This window comes from Botrytis porri (assembly GCF_014898465.1).
Source record: "Botrytis porri strain MUCL 3234 chromosome Unknown BPOR_008, whole genome shotgun sequence".
NCBI classification, from domain to species: Eukaryota; Fungi; Ascomycota; class Leotiomycetes; order Helotiales; family Sclerotiniaceae; genus Botrytis; species Botrytis porri.
Window position 1 is genome coordinate 2,255,028 of NW_024066082.1, and position 22,139 is coordinate 2,277,166.

The 22,139-nt window shown below is 36.0% G+C and overlaps 3 protein-coding genes across 3 annotated transcripts; 1 reads left to right on the top strand and 2 right to left on the bottom strand.

Annotated features, from left to right (window-relative positions):
* Positions 1-16,700: 16,700 nt before the first annotated feature.
* EAF01_006763 (uncharacterized protein) lies at positions 16,701-17,421 on the bottom strand (the record flags this gene model as incomplete). The annotated part of the gene is made up of 3 exons (XM_038915017.1): positions 16,701-16,802; positions 16,846-17,168; positions 17,223-17,421. 3 exons carry the CDS (start codon positions 17,419-17,421, stop codon positions 16,701-16,703), a joined length of 624 nt encoding a protein of 207 aa, XP_038769972.1.
* Positions 17,422-17,821: 400 nt separating this feature from the next.
* On the top strand, positions 17,822-19,568 carry EAF01_006764 (uncharacterized protein). The gene is made up of 2 exons (XM_038915018.1): positions 17,822-18,041; positions 18,113-19,568. The coding sequence occupies exons 1-2, from the start codon at positions 17,907-17,909 to the stop codon at positions 19,382-19,384; spliced, it is 1,407 nt and encodes a 468-aa protein (XP_038769973.1). The 5' UTR covers positions 17,822-17,906; the 3' UTR covers positions 19,385-19,568.
* Positions 19,569-19,978: 410 nt separating this feature from the next.
* On the bottom strand, positions 19,979-21,546 carry EAF01_006765 (uncharacterized protein; the record flags this gene model as incomplete). The annotated part of the gene is made up of 3 exons (XM_038915019.1): positions 19,979-20,406; positions 20,463-21,278; positions 21,363-21,546. 3 exons carry the CDS (start codon positions 21,544-21,546, stop codon positions 19,979-19,981), a joined length of 1,428 nt encoding a protein of 475 aa, XP_038769974.1.
* Positions 21,547-22,139: the final 593 nt, after the last annotated feature.

Genomic DNA, 22,139 nt, shown 5'->3' on the forward strand with positions numbered 1-22,139 from the left:
AAAGAGAAGGTGCTTATTTAATATATAATTAATATAAATAATAAAGGATTCTCATCTAAATTAAATGATATAAAAGATATAGTGAATTATATTTTTCAATTATAAAGAGCAAAGAAGGTTGGAAAGCTTTGGGCTTATTAATTTGTAAAGTATTATATAAGATTAAAAATGTGTTTTAATTATATTTATAACTTTCAAAAAGCTTTTTGCGAAGATCTCAAGCTTATTGAAGACTGGTTTTGTATAATTTCGAACATGTAGGCGAAATATGGTATTCTTGATTGCGATTTCTACAACTTCAACGAAACTGGCTTTATGATGAGTATAATATGCCCCGGAATGATTGTAATTAGTGCTGAACGAAATGGTAGAAGAAAAGCAATACAACCAGGCAATCGAGAGTGAGCGATAGTGATTATATATGGCAATAATAAGGGGGATACTATACCTCCATTTCTAATAGTTCAAGGATAAATGCATCTTTCCAATTAATATACCGAAATCGATTTTCCTACGGATTGGGCTATTAAATCTATATCTAATAAATGAACGAATAATGAGACAGAGTTAGAATAGTTGAAACACTTCGATAAATATATAAGAAATCGGACTAAAGGTAAATATAGAATGCTAATACTAGATAAATATGAAAACTATGAATCAATATTATTCCAGAATTATTATAAGGAGAATAATATTAAATATATATATTTACTATTATATTCAAGTTATTTAATTCAACCTCTTAATATTGAATGTTTTAGTACCTTAAAACGAGAATATAGTACTCAAATTGAAAGGTTTATAAAAGCACATATTCATTATATTTTAAAAATCGAATTCTTTATAGTTTTTAAAATTATATATTAATGATTAATTATGAATCAGAATATAAAAGCTGGATTTCAAAAAGTAGGATTAGTTTTATTTAATTCTGAAGTAGTACTTTCTAAATTGGATATTCGAATCCATATATTTACTCCCCTCTCTTTTGATTTAGATCTTTAAATCTTTTAAACATCTCAGAATCCTATAGAAGCTCTTTTTCAATCAATATTAGTTAAATCTCGAATAACCTGTTATCAATTAAGCTTTCTTATATTTATATTCGAAATTGTATTAGTTTTAATTAAAGGTATAAAGAGATTAGTTCATGAGAATATACTTTTGAATATAGAGATTTGTATACTTCGAAAAGCAAATGAGGTATTAAGTAAGTATTGATGTGCGAAAAAAACTTAATTACATTAAGGAGGAGTGCTTATTGGATAAGAGGCTCTTGATATATTATCTTAATAAAAGGTTGATATTTAGATTCAATATGACGAGCGTCAAAACAAGGGTAATCTTAATGAGGAAGTATCTTTTAATAGATGTTATAATAAATGTGGAAAATCAGATTATAATTCAAGAACTTATCAAAATAATATAATAGATCCTAGATTATTGGATTCTTAATAGTTTCAATTAATTGATTCAATTGTTATTGAAAAATATAAATTAGAAAGTACAAATTAAAGTAAAAGTAATATATTCGGTGATATAATACACTCGGTGTTAAACCACGTTATAAGTAAATAAACTTTTTTCTTTTGTTCTTTTTTGGTATATAATTGACTTACTTGATAAGTATAGTTATAGATATTTGTTACGACGACATCCAACATACCGAGTCACCTGATCAGAAAGTCACGGGATTAGAGATTCCCACTGGATCCCACTGCTCCCACCTGGTGGGACACGATGGGATCAATGGGACAACAAAGAACGAAGGTCTATATAAAAGAATGGGTTTCATTACAATGTAGAGCTTCGTGCTCAAGATCAATCATTAGTTTCATACTATAGTTACGAGAATTGCAACCAGTTACAACCTTATTGAATTCCTACTTGAAGTCTAGTCTAAACCACCTCGAGAGATCTCTAGACACTTCCACGTGACCCTAGAGGCAGCTCCCGTAACACTTTGAGCACCATTTCTGCTTCAAGTACCAATTCAATACCAACCGACGATATGGCACCCACCAATACATCCGCGAGCAGTCAGGCACAAGCACCCGACATCAACGATATCGAGATGACCGACGCTCCCAAGGAGATTACCATCAACGAAACACTCAAGATTGCCTTACCAGACAAATACCAAGGAATTCGACAGGAACTCGACACCTTCCTCTTACAACTTGAAATCTACTTCAGATTCAACGAAGACAAGTTCACCGAAAAGGAATCCAAGAGTGTATGGGCTGTATCATATCTCAGAGGAGAAGCAAGCAAGCGGATTCAACCATATTTACGAGACTATTTCGAGCATGACGACCAGGATCGCATGCAACCCACTCGAACAATCTTCAACAGTTTTGAAGGATTTAAGACAGAGATTCGTAGAATCTTCGGGAACTCCAATGAGCTAGAGGTAGCGGAAGATAAGATCTTCAACCTCAAGCAGACAGGATCAGCATTGAAGTATGCTACGGAATTTCGAAGATATGCTGGAACAACCAAGTGGGACGAAACCGCCATTATGAGTCACTATCGTAAAGGACTCAAACCAGAAGTCAGACTGGAGTTAGAAAGATCTGCCGAGAGTGTAGACTTGAACGACCTAATCCAGGACTCCATCGAATCAGATGATCGTCTTTACCGATATCGACAAAGTCAAAGATCATACAAACCCCAGGGAAATCAAAAGCAAGAGCGTTACCGCAAGAATGAGGGAAGACCACGTTACAATCCACAGAGATATGGAGACCCTATGGAACTCGACGCTACGCACCACAAAGGTGGGAAAGATGATCCGGAAAAGAAACGAAGACGAGAAAATAACTTATGCTTTGAATGTGGGAAAGCAGGGCATCGGGCAGCAGAATGTCGAAGCAAGAGAACAGGGGGCAAGAAGGGCAACTTTAAGAATAAGTTCGGCAAGGGCCAACTAAATGCCACCTTCACGCCACAATTGTGTGCTGCTAGCATGACAGGGCTAGCCACGCCACCACCAGCTTACGAAGAAGAGCTCGAAGAAGAAGAAGAGGACGAATGTCTCTCATGGGTAAACAAAGACCCGCAGTTAGGAGAATCATGGTCTATTCGGGAAATTGACCAATGGAACCGTCGTATCTGGAAATTTGGAGATACAGCCGAAGGAACTATGAACGAGGACCTCAGCGTAACAGACGCTGAAGAGGGCGAATCGTATGAGGTTCGGTACGTCGATCAGCATCGAATTCTATGGTTTGGAATCACTACGAACACATCATTCATAGAAAGGATCAGTACCGATCACCTCCAGTGGCCAGACAGAGGAGAGCTATGGGAAGTGTTTTATCACCACACATCTGAAAGAAATGAGAATCAGGTTCTATTTTTATGCAGAAGAGTAGGAAAAGAACACCGGGTCCAGGCTCAAGCCATATTACCACCACCAGTCGTGGGTACGATAATGAAAGTCACTCGAGGGAACTACCGGTACACCCTATGGAGGGATTTACTTGATGACAGAGCTATATCAGGGACAAGCGCTGTCTATCTAGAAGAGGAAGAGCCTCGACGTGTAACATTTGCCGATGAGATCATCCAGAATAGCGAGAATAAGCAAATTACACCACAGCTGAATGCTACAGGACAAGCAGGACAAATATACTGCAGAGTCAAGATAAACGGACAAATACAACAAGCCATGATAGATTCAGGGGCTACAGGAAATTTTATTGCACCAGAGGCTGCAAAGTACTTGGGAGTCCCACTCCAGAAGAAACAAAACCCCTACCAATTGCAGCTAGTTGACGGACAGCTAGCAGGATCTGACGGGAACGTTTCACAGGAGACACGACCAGTACGAATGAATATGACCCAACATTCGGAGGTTATACAGCTTGACGTTGTGCCATTGGGCCAACAACAGATCATCTTAGGAATGCCATGGTTGAAGGCACACAACCCTAGAATAGATTGGTCACAAGAAACAGTGACATTTGATCAGTGCAAGAACGGTCACGACGACACGTTCAAGGCGTCCGCGAGACGTAACACGCGCCAAGGAGAGTTGAACGCGAACAACACCGGCGACGTAGGACACCCAGTCCAGGGTCCTTCATTAAGAGCGAAGGACAGTACACCTCCTCTACAAATGCAGAAGCCAACGACACGGCACGAAATCGCAATTAAGGCAAAGGAGCCTATGATACCAGAACAGTACAAGAAATACGAACATGTTTTCAAAGAACCAGGGATCCATGAGGCTTTACCAGAACACAAGCCATGGGATCATGAAATAATATTGGAGGAAGGCAAGATGCCTGTGCACACCCCAATTTATTCAATGTCGGCCGATGAGCTAAAGACGCTCAGGGAATATATCAATGACAATTTGGCCAAGGGATGGATCAGGGAATCCACGTCCCAAGTGGCAAGTCCAACTATGTGGGTAGCCAAGAAAGATGGTACTAAGAGACTAGTTGTGGACTACAGAAAGCTCAACACGCTTACCAAGAAGGATCGATATCCACTTCCATTAGCTACGGAATTAAGAGATCGATTAGGCGGAGCTACCATATTCACCAAGATGGACCTGCGCAACGGGTACCATTTGATCAGAATGAAGGAAGGCGAGGAATGGAAAACCGCTTTCAAAACAAGATACGGGCTATACGAGTACCAAGTTATGCCGTTCGGGCTAACTAACGCACCAGCTACTTTCATGAGACTCATGAACAATGTGTTGTCACCATACTTAGACACTTGTTGTATATGCTACTTGGACGACATCCTAGTATATTCAAACAACGAGAGCCAACACATCAAGGATGTTAGCAGCATCCTCGAAAGCTTAGCCAAGGCAGATTTGCTATGTAAACCAAGCAAATGCGAATTCCACGTCAAGGAAACAGAATTCTTAGGGTTCACCGTATCAAGCCAAGGGCTCAAGATGAGCAAGGACAAGGTTAGGGCAGTGCTCGAATGGAGGCAGCCAACCACAATCAAAGAAGTACAGTCCTTCTTGGGATTTGTCAACTTCTACAGAAGATTCATCAAGGGTTATTCAGGGATTACTACACCCTTAACCACGTTAACCAGAAAAGATCAAGGAAGCTTCGAATGGACCGCCAAGGCGCAGGAGTCATTCGAGACGCTCAAACAAGCAGTGGCCGAGGAGCCAATACTGTTGACATTTGATCCAGAAAAGCAAATCATAGTGGAGACCGACTCCTCTGATTTCGCTATAGGGGCAGTTCTGAGCCAGCCGGGCCAGAATGAGAAATAGCAACCAATCGCATTCTACTCTCGAAAACTATCACCAGCCGAGTTTAACTATGAAATATACGACAAAGAATTACTGGCAATAGTCGACGCATTTAGAGAATGGCGAGTTTATCTGGAAGGATCAAAATACCCAGTACAAGTGTACACAGATCATAAGAACTTGGTTTACTTCACCACAACGAAGCAGTTAAACAGACGACAGGTCCGATGGTCGGAGACCATGGCCAATTACAATTTCAAGATTTCATATGTTAAAGGATCAGAAAACGCTAGGGCCGACGCTCTTAGCCGAAAACCAGAATACCAAGAAAATAAGTCGTACGAATCATACGCAATATTCAAGAAAGAAGGCGAATCACTGGTTTACAATGCACCACAGCTTGCAGCTACTCATATATTGGAAGACAACCATCTCAGAAACCAAATCCAATCACATTACGACAAGGATGCTACAGCTATACGCATACGCAAGGCAATAGAACCAGGATTCACAATAGAAAACGAAACCATATACTTTCATGGGAAAGTATACATTCCGAGTCAAATGACCAAGGAATTTGTGACGGAACAACATGGGTTGCCGGCACATGGACATCAAGGAATTGCAAGGACGTTTGCAAGAATCCGGGAAATCAGTTATTTCCCGCGAATGAGAACGATAGTTGAAGAAGTTGTTGGAAGTTGCGACACCTGCATACGAAACAAGTCATCACGACATGCTCCGTATGGTCAGCTCCAGACCCCAGACATGCCTTCTCAGCCATGGAAGTCCATCACATGGGACTTTGTGGTCAAACTACCACTCTCAAAGGATCCTACTACAGGAGTTGAGTACGATGCGATACTCAATATAGTAGACAGGCTAACGAAATTTGCATATATGATACCATTCAAGGAAACATGGGATGCTGAGCAACTAGCATATGTATTCCTTAGGATCATAGTAAGCATACACAGAGTACCGGATGAGATAATCTCGGATCGAGACAAGCTCTTTACCTCGAAATTCTGGACTACCTTATTAGCACTTATGGGTATCAAGAGAAAGTTATCGACATCTTTCCACCCACAAACAGATGGTCAAACAGAGAGGACCAATCAGACAATGGAAGCATATCTTAGATGCTATGTAAATTATCGACAAGACAATTGGGTAGAACTATTACCTATGGCACAATTCGCATATAACACATCGGAAACGGAAACCACGAAAATCACACCAGCACGGGCTAATTTTGGGTTTAATCCACAAGCGTATAAAATTCCGATACCACAAGAAGTTAATGCCGAATCAGCAATAATACAAGTCGAACAATTAAAGGATTTACAAGAGCAGCTTACTCTCGATCTAAGATTCATATCATCCAGAACAGCAGCGTACTACAATACGAAACGTAGTATGGAACCTACGCTTAAAGAGGGGGATAAAGTTTATCTGCTACGACGAAACATCGAAACTAAGAGACCAAGCAATAAACTAGACCACAGGAAACTAGGACCATTCAAGATTGATAAGGTAATAGGAACAGTTAATTATCGATTGAAATTACCAGACACAATGAATATCCACCCAGTATTCCACATATCCTTGCTCGAACCAGCACCACCAGGAGCGCCAAACGCGCCATTTACAGAAATTGAACCAGTCAATCCAAACGCCATATACGATGTCGAAACAATACTAGACTGCAAATACGTCAGAGGCATAGTCAAATACTTGATCAAATGGTTAGATTATCCACATACCGAAAACTCATGGGAACCGAAAGAAAACCTCAACTGCCCTGAGAAGTTGGAGGCATTCCATCAACAATACCCGGATCTGCCCAGAAAGAAGGAGAATCCATTGAAGCAAGGATCGAAGGATCCAAAGAAGAACCAAAATCGAAAGAATCGTCACCAGCAACAACGGAGGAACTAGAAGCTTGTTCCTTCTCCTTTTCTAGACGTTCATTTTCCAATCGTTGTTCCTCGGCTTCAAATTCCTCAAGGGCCTCGATGGTATGCAAGTCATGTTGCAACATCTTACCCGCCTTTTCACGAAGAATCTTTTGTTGCCTACGAATTCTCATTCGACGAGCAAAAGCTTCTTGCTCCAGTTTTGCAGCAGCTTCTTCCTCCGCTTCAAGACGAGCTTCTTCACGCTCCACGCGAGCCCAGTTACCAGCAGAATGACCATAAACGTTACAGTCACCACTTCCTACGCTTTTGGCGCATTCACCACAACGAGAACTATTAGGAAGAACCCTACATTCCAGATTTTTATCAACACAACGACTACACCTAAACGGCATAATGATTCCTTTTTCTTTGGAACGAAAATAAATGTTTTTTCGACTGCTAGCAGATTTTTCAGAACGAATGGCTGGCATAATGAGAAAGCAAAAGCATTAGAGAGAGCGAACTCCTGAGTGGGGAAGCTTACTTTATGAACGCTTGGGGCAAGCGCTAGGATAAGAAGGGGATAGTGTTACGACCGAGGTCGTCACATGACTAGATTGATTAAAATATCACCTGACCAAGGTGTCCCACTGAGTCCCACTGAGTAAGGCCCAGTGGGACACAGTGGGAAGCAGTGGGACAACAGAGAACGAAGGTCTATATAAGGGAATGGGATTTCATTACAATATAGAGCTTCGTGCTCAAGATCAATCATTAGTTTCATACTATAGTTACGAGAATTGCAACCAGTTACAACCTTATTGAATTCCTACTTGAAGTTTAGTCTAAACCACCTCGAGAGATCTCTAGACACTTCCACGTGACCCTAGAGGCAGCTCCCGTAACAAATTACTATAGGCTTACTTTTAGCTCTATATTATCTTTAAGTTTTAATAAGAAATTAATAGGCTTTAGGATATATAGTCTTTTTATAAAAATAGTATTAGAATATAGGTGGGATATAGATTGGGATAGTAAATTATAATTGAATATGATTACTAACAAATGAATACTTCTTTTTAAATAAAAATAAGATTATTTTAAAGTATAATCTTAAGAACAATTTTTTTTCTTTTTAGGTGTAAAAGTATTTTATTTAATAGATTTTATAGAAATATTAGAAGTTCGAACTTTATATTCTGTAAAAAAAAGCTATATAAAGTTGTTATAAGAGAGTATAAAATGAATTAATAATATTTTAAGTATTATTAATCTGTATTGATAATTAAATAATTTAGTCTTATAGAAATTAAAATATTTATATTTGTTTTATAAATAAATACACTTATACTTCAGTTATATTAATATTATATCAAGATTAATAAATAATTCCCTTTTTCTTATTCTTTCCCTTCTTATTAATATTAATATTAAAGTCTAAAACAATATTATTATTATTTTTATAAGATTACTTTTACTTTTAACAAGTGAATTAATTAATTAAAGATTAATATACTTCTAATATCAATATAAATAAATTAATATTAAGGTTAATATATATAGATATAATAATAGTACTTATAATTCAGATATTCAGAAAAAAATATTTTCATTAAAGATTACTTAGAATGAATCTTCTTCCTATAAGTAATATCGAACTAGTATGATTTATTCAAAAAGATATTAAATTATAAGATATTATTTAATCAATTATCAAATGACTATATAATTATATAATAAATTATAAGTAATGTAACACTTTGTTATAAAATGTTACGGGAGCTGCCTCTAGGGTCACGTGGAAGTGTCTAGAGATCTCTCGAGGTGGTTTAGACTAGACTTCAAGTAGGAATTCAATAAGGTTGTAACTGGTTGCAATTCTCGTAACTATAGTATGAAACTAATGATTGATCTTGAGCACGAAGCTCTATATTGTAATGAAATCCCATTCCCTTATATAGACCTTCGTACTGTACTGGAGCGTTCAGGACCTAGAGAGGTCCTGGACCTTTGGTCTGTATGGACCTACATTCCGTTATGCCTGTCATGCAGGGTCCATCACGTGCTAAGAGTCATGTGACGCGGTACCGAGGATGGACCGGCGTAACAATACCACTACAGCCAACTTATTAGCAAACTTCTTTTCATAATCATTAATATAATCAAAAAAAAGATTATATTCCTCCTCTAAATTCTACCTTGAAAAATAATGATATAAATATATCTAATAAGCGTATCAATAGTCAACTATATCTCTAAATACATTATCCTTAATATTGTTACGGGAGCTGCCTCTAGGGTCACATGGAAGTGTCTAGAGATCTCTCGAGGTGGTTTAGACTAAACTTCAAGTAGGAATTCAATAAGGTTGTAACTGGTTGCAATTCTCGTAACTATAGTATGAAACTAATGATTGATCTTGAGCACGAAGCTCTACATTGTAATGAAACCCATTCCCTTATATAGACCTTCGTTCCTTGTTGTCCCATTGATCCCATCGTGTCCCACCAGGTGGGAGCAGTGGGATCCAGTGGGAATCTCTAATCCCGTGACTTTCTGATCAGGTGACTCGGTATGTTAGATGTCGTCGTAACATAAAAGAATTATAAGAGTAGGGTATAATTTATTCTTAGAATCTATAATTATAGAATTAAGAGTAAAGCATTTATAAAACGCATCTATATACTAATTATATATACGTGATTGTATATATGCGTATATACGTACATAAGTGATTGTAGTTGCGATTGGGGCTGATTCGTGATAATAACTATATTTTTAAAGAATAAAATAACCATAAGCATTCATAATATTATATAAATATATATATAATTAATATCGAATTTAGTTTGAAGATTTTATATATAATCATTAATAAAGATAAATGTTCTAAAAGGTTTTATTTTATAAGTAGTATAATTATTATATAATATTCTGAAAGTAGGTAACTATTGGTTTAGTACCTACTATAAGCATTATATTAATATCTTTAAAATAATATAATTGATTTACAATTTATATCTCCTGTATATAATTAAGAACAATATAATATTCGGTATTATAAAATTATAAATAGATGATATACTTATTATTATTAATAATAAATTCGTAGATTATAAATAGAGAGAACTCTATAATACTAAATCTATAATAAAAAAGTTTAAAATATTTATATTAAATATATTATTTAAGTTTAATAATAAATTAATTACTTAAAAAGATAATAGTACAATTTATTTTAATTAAAAAAATCAATATAAAAATTTATATTTAATTAAATTAGAACTATTTGATATATAAGAAATATATAGGAAACTAAAAAAATCTGTAATAATAAAGGATTAATATATTATATAATATATTAGAAAAATATATATTATAATAATGTGTTAATTAAAGGTAATTTCTAATCTATTTTATACTATACAAATTATTAATTTTAAAGGAAAAAATGTTGATTCTTTTAATAAGCATATTTAATAATAGATTGATAATTCGGAAAAAAGTCTATAATTTGTTATACTCGATATGAATTCTCTAAAACTGGTTATATTTACTAATATATCCTTTATTAATAATAAAGATTTATTCTTTTAAATTGAATATATTATTGTTTTAATAAATAAGTATAATAAAACTAATATTAATCATTAATCATTTATTAAATGTAAGAGAGTTATTAAAAGTATATTAGTATTAAAACTCTATATTATGGTTTTAGGTTTTAATATTAGTATAGTAATTAAAGGTATAATTGATAAGATCTTTTTGAACTATAAAATCCCATTAGTCATATACATCGATTTTAAATCACTTTATAACTATTTTACAAAACTTAGAACTATTAATGAAAAGAGATTAATAATTAATATAATAACAATCCAAGAGGTATATAAGAAATAAGAGATTATAGAGATCAAATGGATTAATAAAGATTCTAACCTTGTAGATATAATGGCTAAATCCAAGCTATATCAAGCTTTAAAAGGTTTGATTAACAATAATACTATAAAGATTAAGGTTATAAAATAAATTAAAAAAGATTAAAAGGATGGATAATTATATAGGTAAAAAAGATACTAATTAGAAGAATATGATTCAACGATTTTAAAAAGTTGCTAATATTAGGATAGGGATTATGTAATTATATTAGTATTAATACTAACATCTTTCGACATTATAGTAATATATTTCATAATTCTAGCTTTTAGAACCTTGAGTAATATAATAATAGTGTAAATTATAATACTATATTAACTTTGCTATCCTCATGATGATGCTAACAATTTTAAATGAATTTTAAAGATTTTTTAAAATAATATTTAAGAACTATAAAACCTGAATAAGGATATAAATTATATTGTGAAAAAATATATACTATGATATTAATATAATAATTATCACGGATCGGCCTCAATCGCGACTGCGATCACTCACATGCACATGCGTACACATGCACGATCATGTGTATATAGCTAGTATATAAGTGTACTCCACGAGCGCTTTGCTCTCGATTCTGTAGTTGTAGATTCTAAAGATAAATTGTACCCTGCTCTCGCAGTTCTTCTACAGCTGTTGAGATCACTTGGGGGGGGAGTCGTCAACTCGAATTACTATATACAGTACTGTATAGCCTATATAAAATGAATAATATAAATTGAGATTATCTAAAATAAGGTATAATTCTTTCTACTATATATATAATAGAAAGAATTATATAATTTGCTTAAGTATATGATTATATGTTCTGATATAGGCAGAATTTCCATTTATAATGAAAAACCCGGAATATATAATATAAAAAGCGAATTGTACTAACTAAGTCGTTTAAAATCTAAAACCAATTTAACTAAAGATTACTCCTCCTTCTTCTTTTTATCTCCTTCATTCTATACTTAAACTAAAAACAAAAGGGAAGGAAAAGATTGAATTAAATTGAAAGTTATATATAAATAGAGAAAAACCTTATTCACTAAAATAAAATGATTAAGAAAGAGGAATTATTGAATTGATTCGATTGAATAAAGTATTCATATTCAATTGAATTTTGAAAGAACTGAGAATAAAGGGGGGGAGATTTAATCATTATATAAGGATAAATAGAAGTAGATTATTCTTCTATTTCTTTACAAAACTTGAAATATAGGAGATTGAATTCTTTTTGGTAAGGGAATAACGGTTTGAAGCTTATAAGGCTTCAATTTCAATGTATTCTTTTAAAGGTATAAATAGAAATTGAATTTATACATAATTTTTGAAGTTATTTCGTTAAATAACTATTTGGATTATAATAGGCTCTTCAACTTTATAACCTTTTTCCTTTGCCCTTTCGAATCAAACAGATTAGGTCTATTGAAGATAATAGACAGGCCTTTTTTATTTAACAGATGTACAAAGAGAGCGTTTCGTATTATAAGGTGAAGGAGGAGGGCCTAATGAAAGGTTCCTAATGAGAGTAGCGGAGCAGTTCTTTTCGTACGAAGAGAGATGGTTTCGAATTCGAAAAGTATACTGAGCTCTAAGCAGGACATAGTGAACACAAATTGAACTATTGATTTATCAAATTCTATAAACATAATAGTCTAGTTTATAAATCAATCAATTCATTTAATTCTAAAGAAATCAATTATAATTAGAAATCCCTTCTTAACATATTAATTAAAAAAAGATAATATAAAGAATATAGTGTTCTAATTCTTTATATAAATTATATATAAACATATAGTCTAATATAATCTTATTCGTTTTCTCAAAGAATATTTTATCAAATAGTTTAAACCACCCTCTTTATTTTCATACGAATATCTTTATACAAAATCTTAAAAAGTGATCTAATTTATGAATACCTTTAATAAAAAGGTAAACATTAATTAATATTGAAATCATTTAGGGAAGAGAATCGTTAACTTAAATCATTATATATAGTACTATATAGTCTATATAAAATGAATAATATAAATTAAGATTATCTAGAATAAGGTATAATTCTTCCCACTATATATATAATGAGAAGAATCATGTGATTCGCTTAAGCATGTGATCATACGTTCCGACAACAGCAAAGTGTCATAATAATTTATAATAATCAAAAACCATTATATTATATAATTACATAATGATCCTCTAAATTAAGCAGATCGAGGAGTGAACTATAGACTCTCAATAACGAGGTCTCTCAGAGCAGTATAATACTATTGCGCATCAGAGTTTCGTATTTATTGAATATATTGATTGAATTCGCCAGCTGAACCCTTTACATGTTTGATCGTTGATGTGTAGTCCAGACTTTGAAGACCCTGAAGCTTAAAAATACTTGACAGGTTTAGTGGAACATAAAGTTTCATGCAAGGGCAAAAAATATTTAGAGGAAAGTTGAGCCAAGTGTGCTTGTGCGTTTGTGGGTCTGAGATGAAGGCCCCTTGTTTCACTCTGACTATGTTTTGTGTACCCATGTGTTCGTCCGACTTTTAGAGCCGATACCATAATGTAAACAAAGCTGTCCTTAGTAGACCATTATGGTCAGGATATCAATTCATCAAGCGATGTATAATTTCCGATGTGTCTCAAAAGCTCGTGGAGAGTAGAGTACCTACCAACCCCGAACTCCATAAAGTCGTCAATAAAATCTCCGATATCAAGAAACTCGGACATTTAAGATCGAAAGAATTTACTAGCGAAGGGTATGCCTGTTATCATCTAAATGAAACGAACTCTTAGATCCTAACTTCTGGATCTGTGAATCCGTGTTATTGACAGGCATTGTTTTTCTAGATCATCCTTGATACTCGTACTTCGTACGTCTTCCTTTTTCCGTCGTTCATATTTTGATTTACGAGATTAAATTGACCACCCTACTTTCGGGCCACCCCTGTTTTGGACCATCTTTTTACACCAAAAATCACCTTTTTAGCCTATTAATATCTTTATTCATATATAATCTAATTTAATAAAAATCTGAATCTATATAATTTAAACCATTTTAAACTTATTTTGAAAATTTGAAAATTTTAGGAATTTTCTATATTAAAATCTAAAGCTTTAAAATATCGATTTTTAAATTTATATAGGAATTATATACAAATTTAAAACTTTTATAAAATCTTTAATAACTTTTTAATAACAATTATCAAAAAAAAACTATATATCTTTTTGAAAGTTTTGAATTTAAATTTATATAAAAATAAAATAAAAAATAAAATAAAATTAATAAATATAAAGATATAATATATAATGAGTTTAAAATAATATAAATAATCCTTATAATTTTAAGGGTATTCTTTTAAATATTTATTTATAGGAAATTTTCTTTTTTTTTTTTGAATTCTTCAAAATAAATATATTATAAATTTATAATAAAATTTTATAGTTTATTTTTAATAATTTTTATTAAAAAGTTATTAAAGATTTTATAAAAGTTTCAAATTTATATGTAATTTCTATACAAATTTAAAAATCGATATTTTAAAGTTTTAAATCTTAATATAAAAAATTCCTAAAAATCTGAAATTTTCAAAGTAAATTAAAAATGATTTAAATTATATATATAAAAAATTTCAATAAATTTTATTTATAAATAAGAAAATTAAAAATTTCATTTTTGATGTAAAAAGTAGTTCAAAAGAGGGGTGATTTGAAAGTAGAGTATTCGATTTACTTAATGTTTTAATATTTTCGAATGGCGTGAATTTTTGAACGTAAATGTATCTGAACCTTGACTTTACCATGTCTTTTTCTTGCAATATTCTTGGTAGTCTCCTTCGAGATGCGCTGCTTCACGCTGCTTAGACCTGGCAAGTTGTACAATTCTTTTGTGTTATGGATAATGTAATAGTGATTTATGTTCGTTTGACATAGTTTATAGCTCACAGCATATCATGGAATTCTCCTTGAGAATTTGCGATACCTACAAGAGTAGAAAAACGAGCGCCAGCCATCGATTGTGCGTGATATCCCATTATCCAAACAGCAATTACGTCGAGACCAACTCATTTTGGTGGTTATTCTTTCATGGCAGCAAACGCTTTAGTCATTTGTTGGATGATTAGTGTTTGATGTTCTTTTGTTTCAAAAAATTTAGTCCGTCGGGATTTGATTTAAATCGATACTGATATTAATACCTCGAAAAATACCAACTCTTTAAGTCTTTGTACACGTGGGTCATATGAGGAGTGACTATAAACGCCTAAAGATCGATTTTTTATGGCGTTTCCAAGATGTTTCAACATGTAGTGTGAACGCAGTCATCGACCAGCTGCAGGTTCAGACGATATCCTTTAAACTAATTCAATATAGCTGTCACTACATTGAAGTCCGGAATTCTTCCAAGCAAAGCCCCCAACAACCGTGATTGAATCGTCAGTGGAATTGAATCTCACTTCAGCATCTGAGATGGTAGCTATAGATCTTCCAGTGAAGTGCCCGATGATGTAAATTGCAGCCATCTTGCGCAGATAGCGCAGCTGAATGATATCTCTTTCAGGGGCCGGGTGCGTCAATTTAAGGGACGTAGTGAAGGCTAGCGAAATCTCACGAAAAAAAGACCCTACCAACTCTTCCATGATACCAATACTATGAGAGACAATCATGACAAAAGAATCTTGGACCAGCCGACTTTTGATCTCTGTCTTATATAGGTTGTAAGAAAGATCGTTACTAACCGTTCATATCAGATTATGGACAGTTTACAATTCTGTGCACTCCTCGAATCCGTCAGTCATTATTTTGCTCTGAGATAAATTCATCAACAACACTATTGCCATGTGTAAATCGGCTTCAATACGACCACGCTCGTCCCAAGGGCTCAAAGTAGTGATAAGATGTAGCCCATGCCTTGAGATGACCTTTGTGCTTCCCTTTGCCTGCAGAATGTCCGGTGAGAAGTTCTCGGCAGTATCCATATTTGTCCCTTTCTTTTTGGATTTCCTAGCTTAATATCTCAAAACGATCTTAACACCATGATCTTCGAAGGATTCAAAAGAGTTATATCCATAAATAACTAAGGTTTCTGATAGGAGCTGTGTAAATATGCCAAAGCATGTGGTTTGAATCGTGCTAGTGATTTTGTCCTATGATATATAAATCCTCCGCTGGTCATCTTCAATAGCGTAAAGATTTTGAGATATATTTGGAGTCCTCGAAAGATAACAACGTGATACTTAGATACTGATACTACAAGCAAGTACTGACAGTAGCTTGGTAGGGTAAAAGTCCTTTTCAGGCCATGATTAACTAGCGTCGTTGCATCTAGATGAGCTAGCGTTAGACGATTAGCGACATGTGAGATAGGAGGGAAAAAAATATCAACTGGAGGCACGTTGCGATCCAAACAGCTCACTAGCCAATGGTTTCGACACTAGTCCATTTGAATAACTACTCAACATTAGCTGCCCCAAAATCACCACACTGTTCCAGCGTTATGCGGCATAAAAGTTTGATGAGTCACTTCACTTCAACACTTGCGAAGACTTGTTCAAGACGAAAAGCTTATCTTTAGAAGAAAAATAAATAGCATGAAATGTGTATTGACCCTCAGCAATCCATTCCTGTTTCAACAACAGAATCTAGATAACTGTATTGAGCTCAGCAACAAACGAGTGAGAATCCTTCAAACTCTCGACAGCCTGTTTAAGGTGCTCCACTTTATCTAATGCCATTCTCCGTCGCTATACATGTCAGAATATTTCAACAATGTTTCAGGGAACTTACCTCAATTCCACTCCAACCGATCAATCCCAGAAACGTTCTCTCTGGCAAGTTTACACTAACACCACTCAGAATGTGTGTACCCTTCAACGCTACTGCGAATGCTCCCCATGCTGTTTTGGCAGCAATCTCTTTCTCGGAGTCTTCATGAATATTAATTCTAAAGACTTCGATTATTGGGGATGCAAAGATATCTTTTGGTGAGATATCAGTCTCGTATAATTCTGGGCTTGTGGGAGCAGTAAGATATGGCTTTATCTTTCCAATAAATATCGGAAGCTGTTTACTCTGGATAATACCATGAAATGATTCCGGGTTCTCCCATTCTGTATCACATTAGCCTGTCAATTTTTGAAAGGGTCTTTGATCGGATAGCTTGCCTACGCCCACAATTGGAATGAATGAAGACGCTGGTACAGCAACATTGTTTTCGAACAAGATGTATCCGGCTGTGCCAAGTTCGAAACCAGGAGCTGATTTTACGAAAGATCTAATTGCTGGAACAACAGTGTTGGTGAACGCATCAACTGATTCATCTGATTGAACAATTGAAGGCTTTATAAATTCGGTGAAAGGCATCTCGAGGATAGATTTTGGTGATCTGGATACACGAATTGTTGTTTAAGAACCGATTGAAGAAAAGATATATGAAGCTGATGTCAAGTCGACGAAGTAATTCTTATATACCTCGATATCTGTGTCATATTGTCTACTTTAGCTGCGCTAGGCCAATATCGGGACCTCATCGTAGGTATACAAGACAGGGCCAAGAATCTTCTTCAGCCCGTCTACAAGACGAAAACTTAAGAAGATGAATAATGGTACACCAAAAAATACAATATATTCAGGTCATCGTCGTGGAAATAATGAGGTAAGCAGCCAGGTACCCACTTTATGCTTACAAGCAGTGGAACTCCGCTGGAACCACAACGCCTAATCCATTTCGGCTCAAACTACAGAGTATATAATTGTAAATCGGAGTGGAATTCCGCTTTTATACTGAATAATTGTATTTTACTCACGATCAGAAGTTCTAGGCTTAGTTCCATTAAAGTACCATAGATATGACGACGCTTTTAGTCCACCAAAGCAAGACTCGGAAGAAGGCGTGTACGGCCTGCGTCAAAGCAAAACGGAGGTGCGATTTGTTGTTACCAGTATGCTCCAGATGTGATATGAAGAATTTGGGTTGTGTTTATGTAAGTAGATTGTTGTGCCTCATCGTATCAGCAACACCGTGATGTATAGAATGCTGAAATTGTGGATATAGGTGAATGAGGTATCTTGGATGAAATCAACAAGGTCTTCTCAACGTGCTAAACCAACCACGGTTCCTGTGGAGAGCAGTACGACAGCACAGTCTGCACAGATATTTACTGATTCGTATGAGGCATGTCTCGATTCGTTGCCCTACGACACTATACCACTCTTAGATTACCAAGATCAACAATCTAACCTGGATCTCACATCGTGGAATTCCACCAGCAACACCGCCCTTTCTTTTTCACCTGACATATTATTTCCAATCACCAATCCACTTACATCACTTAATCCTCAGACTCTGTCTCCCTCTATCGATCCATTCCCATCACCTTACTCATCTCTTCAATTTCCTCCTCGCAACACCCTTAACCCCGCTCAAATCACCTACATCTCAACCCAACTAAAATCATTCGTATCATCCTTCGCACTGCACTCCCACAACTCCTTCATCCATCCAGTTTCATTCCATAATCTTGGTAAACCCCTACCCACCCCATATGCCGACGCACTATCTATCTGTGCACTTCATACCCTCGGCTCTCCTCATGTCTTCTCGATTCTCGACTCTAATATCTCAGATCTTATTTCATCCAGTGAAAAAGGTTACTGGCGTTCATCCGAATGGCTGATCGTAGTTCAAGTTTTGAATTTATATCAAATAATCCGTCTCTGGTCTTCAAATGAAAGACAAAAGATAAACGCCGAAAGACATATACCATTGCTAATGCAATGGACAAATCAACTACAAATGGAATATGTAGGATTGTTAGCACAAGGTATAGACACGCGACTTCCCACAGACGCTGCCTTTGGTAAAGATAGCAAGCTACAAGATCACGCAGAAAGATGGGTCCTTCTGGAAAGTATACGACGAGCCGTCATGATTAGTATGATTATACAATGCTTATATGGCGGGATGAAGAATGGGTATATAGGGGAATTATTACCTGTATTATTTCACCTACCAGTCGGTGTTGATGCGGGTAAAACATGGGAAAGTTTGGGTAGGCAAGTTCTCAACGAACATCACACATGGGAACATCACTCTGACGATGCAACAAACATCGAGTATGGAGAAATCTACGCATACAAATATTGGAGCGAGGGCTGGACGATTGGGATTGTGGGAGGAGGTGAAATGGAACAGGAAATTTATGAGAGGATGTTGTTGGTAGCTTGTGCTAGTACTAGAGCGATTGAAAGATGGGGAGGAGATGTGGAGTCGGAACATGGAGAGGTGGAATTGCCGGTTGTGGGAAGCTTGGAGATGGATGTGTAGGTTTGATGGATTGAGGACTTTGGGGAAGTGGGAGGTTGCATTTGGAGGTGTTTTAGAATTAGCATAGGCGTTAGGGTAAATGCCGCGCTCTTTCGCTTGCAGGATCGGCAGTCGCTACATATAGCACTGACAATACGTCAACTTATTAGATATTCCACTCAATACGTAGATTTTATGAATATTTTTGAAACTGCAATGATCACTCTCCACCTAAAACCTGAAAGATTTCACAAATCCTGAATAAAATTCGATTTAGATACCCCTCGAACACAGTGAGATATTTTCAGTTCTACTATGCCCCATCAATGAATAACAATCAATTTCGACGAAGTCGATGATCCTCACAAGCGACTAGCCAGCAGAAATTTCTTGAAGAACTAGGATTCCCTTTCTCAAAACCACAAAGTTTAGCTCGTAATTTTCTATCTCCTCTTCTCACACCAATACACTCCTTGCAATTGTAATTTCAATATAATTTCGAAAATCGTTAAATCATTGGATATATACGTTAAAACAAGTACTACCAAAAACCACCAAAACCCTATGCAATTATCCACAAATCACACCCTTTTAAGCCCCCATTAAACCCCCCAATTAAGCCTCCTCACACTTCTCCAAAGCCTTGTTGAAAACCTGCACAAAGTTCCATACATCCTCATATGTATTATAAAGTGGTACAGGCGCCACACGAATAACATCTGGTTTTCTCTTATCGGCGACAATGCCGGCGTCTTCGAGCATGCCTGAGAGAGTTTCTAAACGTCCGGGCTTTAATAGAACGCTGAGTTGTGTTCCTCTTGCTGAAGGATCAGAAGGAGTGATGATGCGGAAAGCGGGGGAATCGGAGGTATTGGTTGATAAGAGGAGATGTTCGAGGTAGGCGGTGAGATGGAGAGTTTTTTGAGAGATCTCAGCCATGGATGTTTGGTTGAAGATTGAGAGGGCGGCGCAGAGAGATGTGAGATCAACGACTGAGGGGTTGCTAACTTGGTAGCCGGAGGCACCGGGTGAGGGACGGAATTCTACAGAATTTGTTAATATTTGTTCGAACGAAAAAGATGAGATAGAAAGAACTTACTGTTGTTCATCAAGAATCGACAACTTTGATCTCCTCCATACCATCCCATCAATCTATGTCTGTACTTTGGCTTGTCTTCTCCTTCACTGTAATCCACCTCTCCATGTCTCTCATGCACATATGCACCTGCGATACTTCCAGGTCCGGCATTCATATACTTATACGTACACCAAACCGCGAAATCGACATTCCAATCATGAAGTTGTAGTGGGACATTTCCTGCTGCATGTGCTAAATCCCATCCTACCATCAATCCCTTAGATTGTGCATATGCTGTAATAGTCTTGATATCGAAAAGTTGACCGGAGTAGTATTGGATACCGGGTAAGAGGAGAAGAGCGGTAGTAGATGCATGCTCGTCAATTGTGCGGAGAACTTTCTCAGTGGAAATCTCATAGCTTCCCTCATCCGGTGCAATCATCACCATAGCTTCTTCGGGATTATATCCATGTCCTCTAATTTGTGATTCGATAGCATAATGATCACTAGGGAATGCTTTCCATTCCATAATAATCTTGCTCTTTTCCGGAGTAGGTGTGTAGAAAGAAGCCATCAATAAATGTAAATTTGTAGTCAAAGTACCCATAATGGCAACTTCGGAAGCCTTGGCTCCTACAATGGGGGCACATTGCTTGGAAGCATGTTCGGCGAGTAATTGCCATTGTGTCAGAGGAGAATCTTCCAAATCACGGAAATGGCCGTGAACAGCAATAGAAGACCAGGTATCAAGATGAGCCTGAAGGTACTCTTGAACACACTTAGGTTGGAGACCTAAACTATTTCCACAGAAATATATGGATGGTTCATCGGAAAGACCTAATGAATCGTGAGCTGATGTGCATATTGTGTCATGTGATGTGATGGCGGGGTATGTCAGTAGAAGGCACAGTGTAAACGAACCTGGTTTTGCAAGCTTCTTTGTTTTGATGTTGGCTTTGGATGGAATAATGAATTGATCGCGAAATCTTCGCATATGATCTTTCGCATCAAGTGACTGCGCAAATTCAAGTGTATTTGCTTTGGATGAAAAGGATGGCTTCTCAACCTTTGTCGATGGCTGTTCTTCCTTTGCTATGGAACCCATTTTGCTGAGATGGCGAAATTCGGTGGTAAAGGTGTTGTGGTATACGTAGTCGTGGATAAAAATGTACAACTACAAGTCTGGTAGTATGTTGCGAAGCAATCGTTTCTTAAGAACCGAATAAGATGGATGAAACTAATCTAATTCAAAAGATTAACGACAACGTCAAGTCTGATCACTTTGTAGGCGATCCTGTTCTTCCTTCAGTCTCGTCGTGCTGTCATCGATATCCGTGTTCCGTCGGAAGAAGCAAAGTTTCCTCTGCATCCGCTCCCGTTTCCGTGTTCCGTCTCCACATATTTAGCTTCCTCCTCCTATTCTTACGCGATAACAAATCACGCGCATGGTATCACTTTTATCTATGAATGGATGCCGGTATTGTGGAAATGTGGAAATGCCCGAAACTCTCCCTGTCGTATATTATACGGCGTAACAGAAGTATGAGACGAGAGTAGAAAGGTAATACTGGTGTCCTTTGTATAAGCAAAAGTAAAAAGTTACAGCATAACGAAAGCCGTGCTTGAGTTAGCATTTTTGGTCTTTTCGTTGCATCCTGCTTCTCCTGCATATTCCTCAACAAAATCTATAATTCCGTT

What these genes read in the sequence shown, in the direction of transcription:
- EAF01_006764 (XM_038915018.1), top strand. Translation starts at nt 17,907, where the DNA reads ATGACGACGCTTTTAGTCCACCAAAGCAAGACTCGGAAGAAGGCGTGT. An exon ending in AGAATTTGGGTTGTGTTTAT is followed by an intron (nt 18,042 to 18,112) that starts GTAAGTAGATTG and finishes TTGTGGATATAG; the next exon opens with GTGAATGAGGTATCTTGGAT.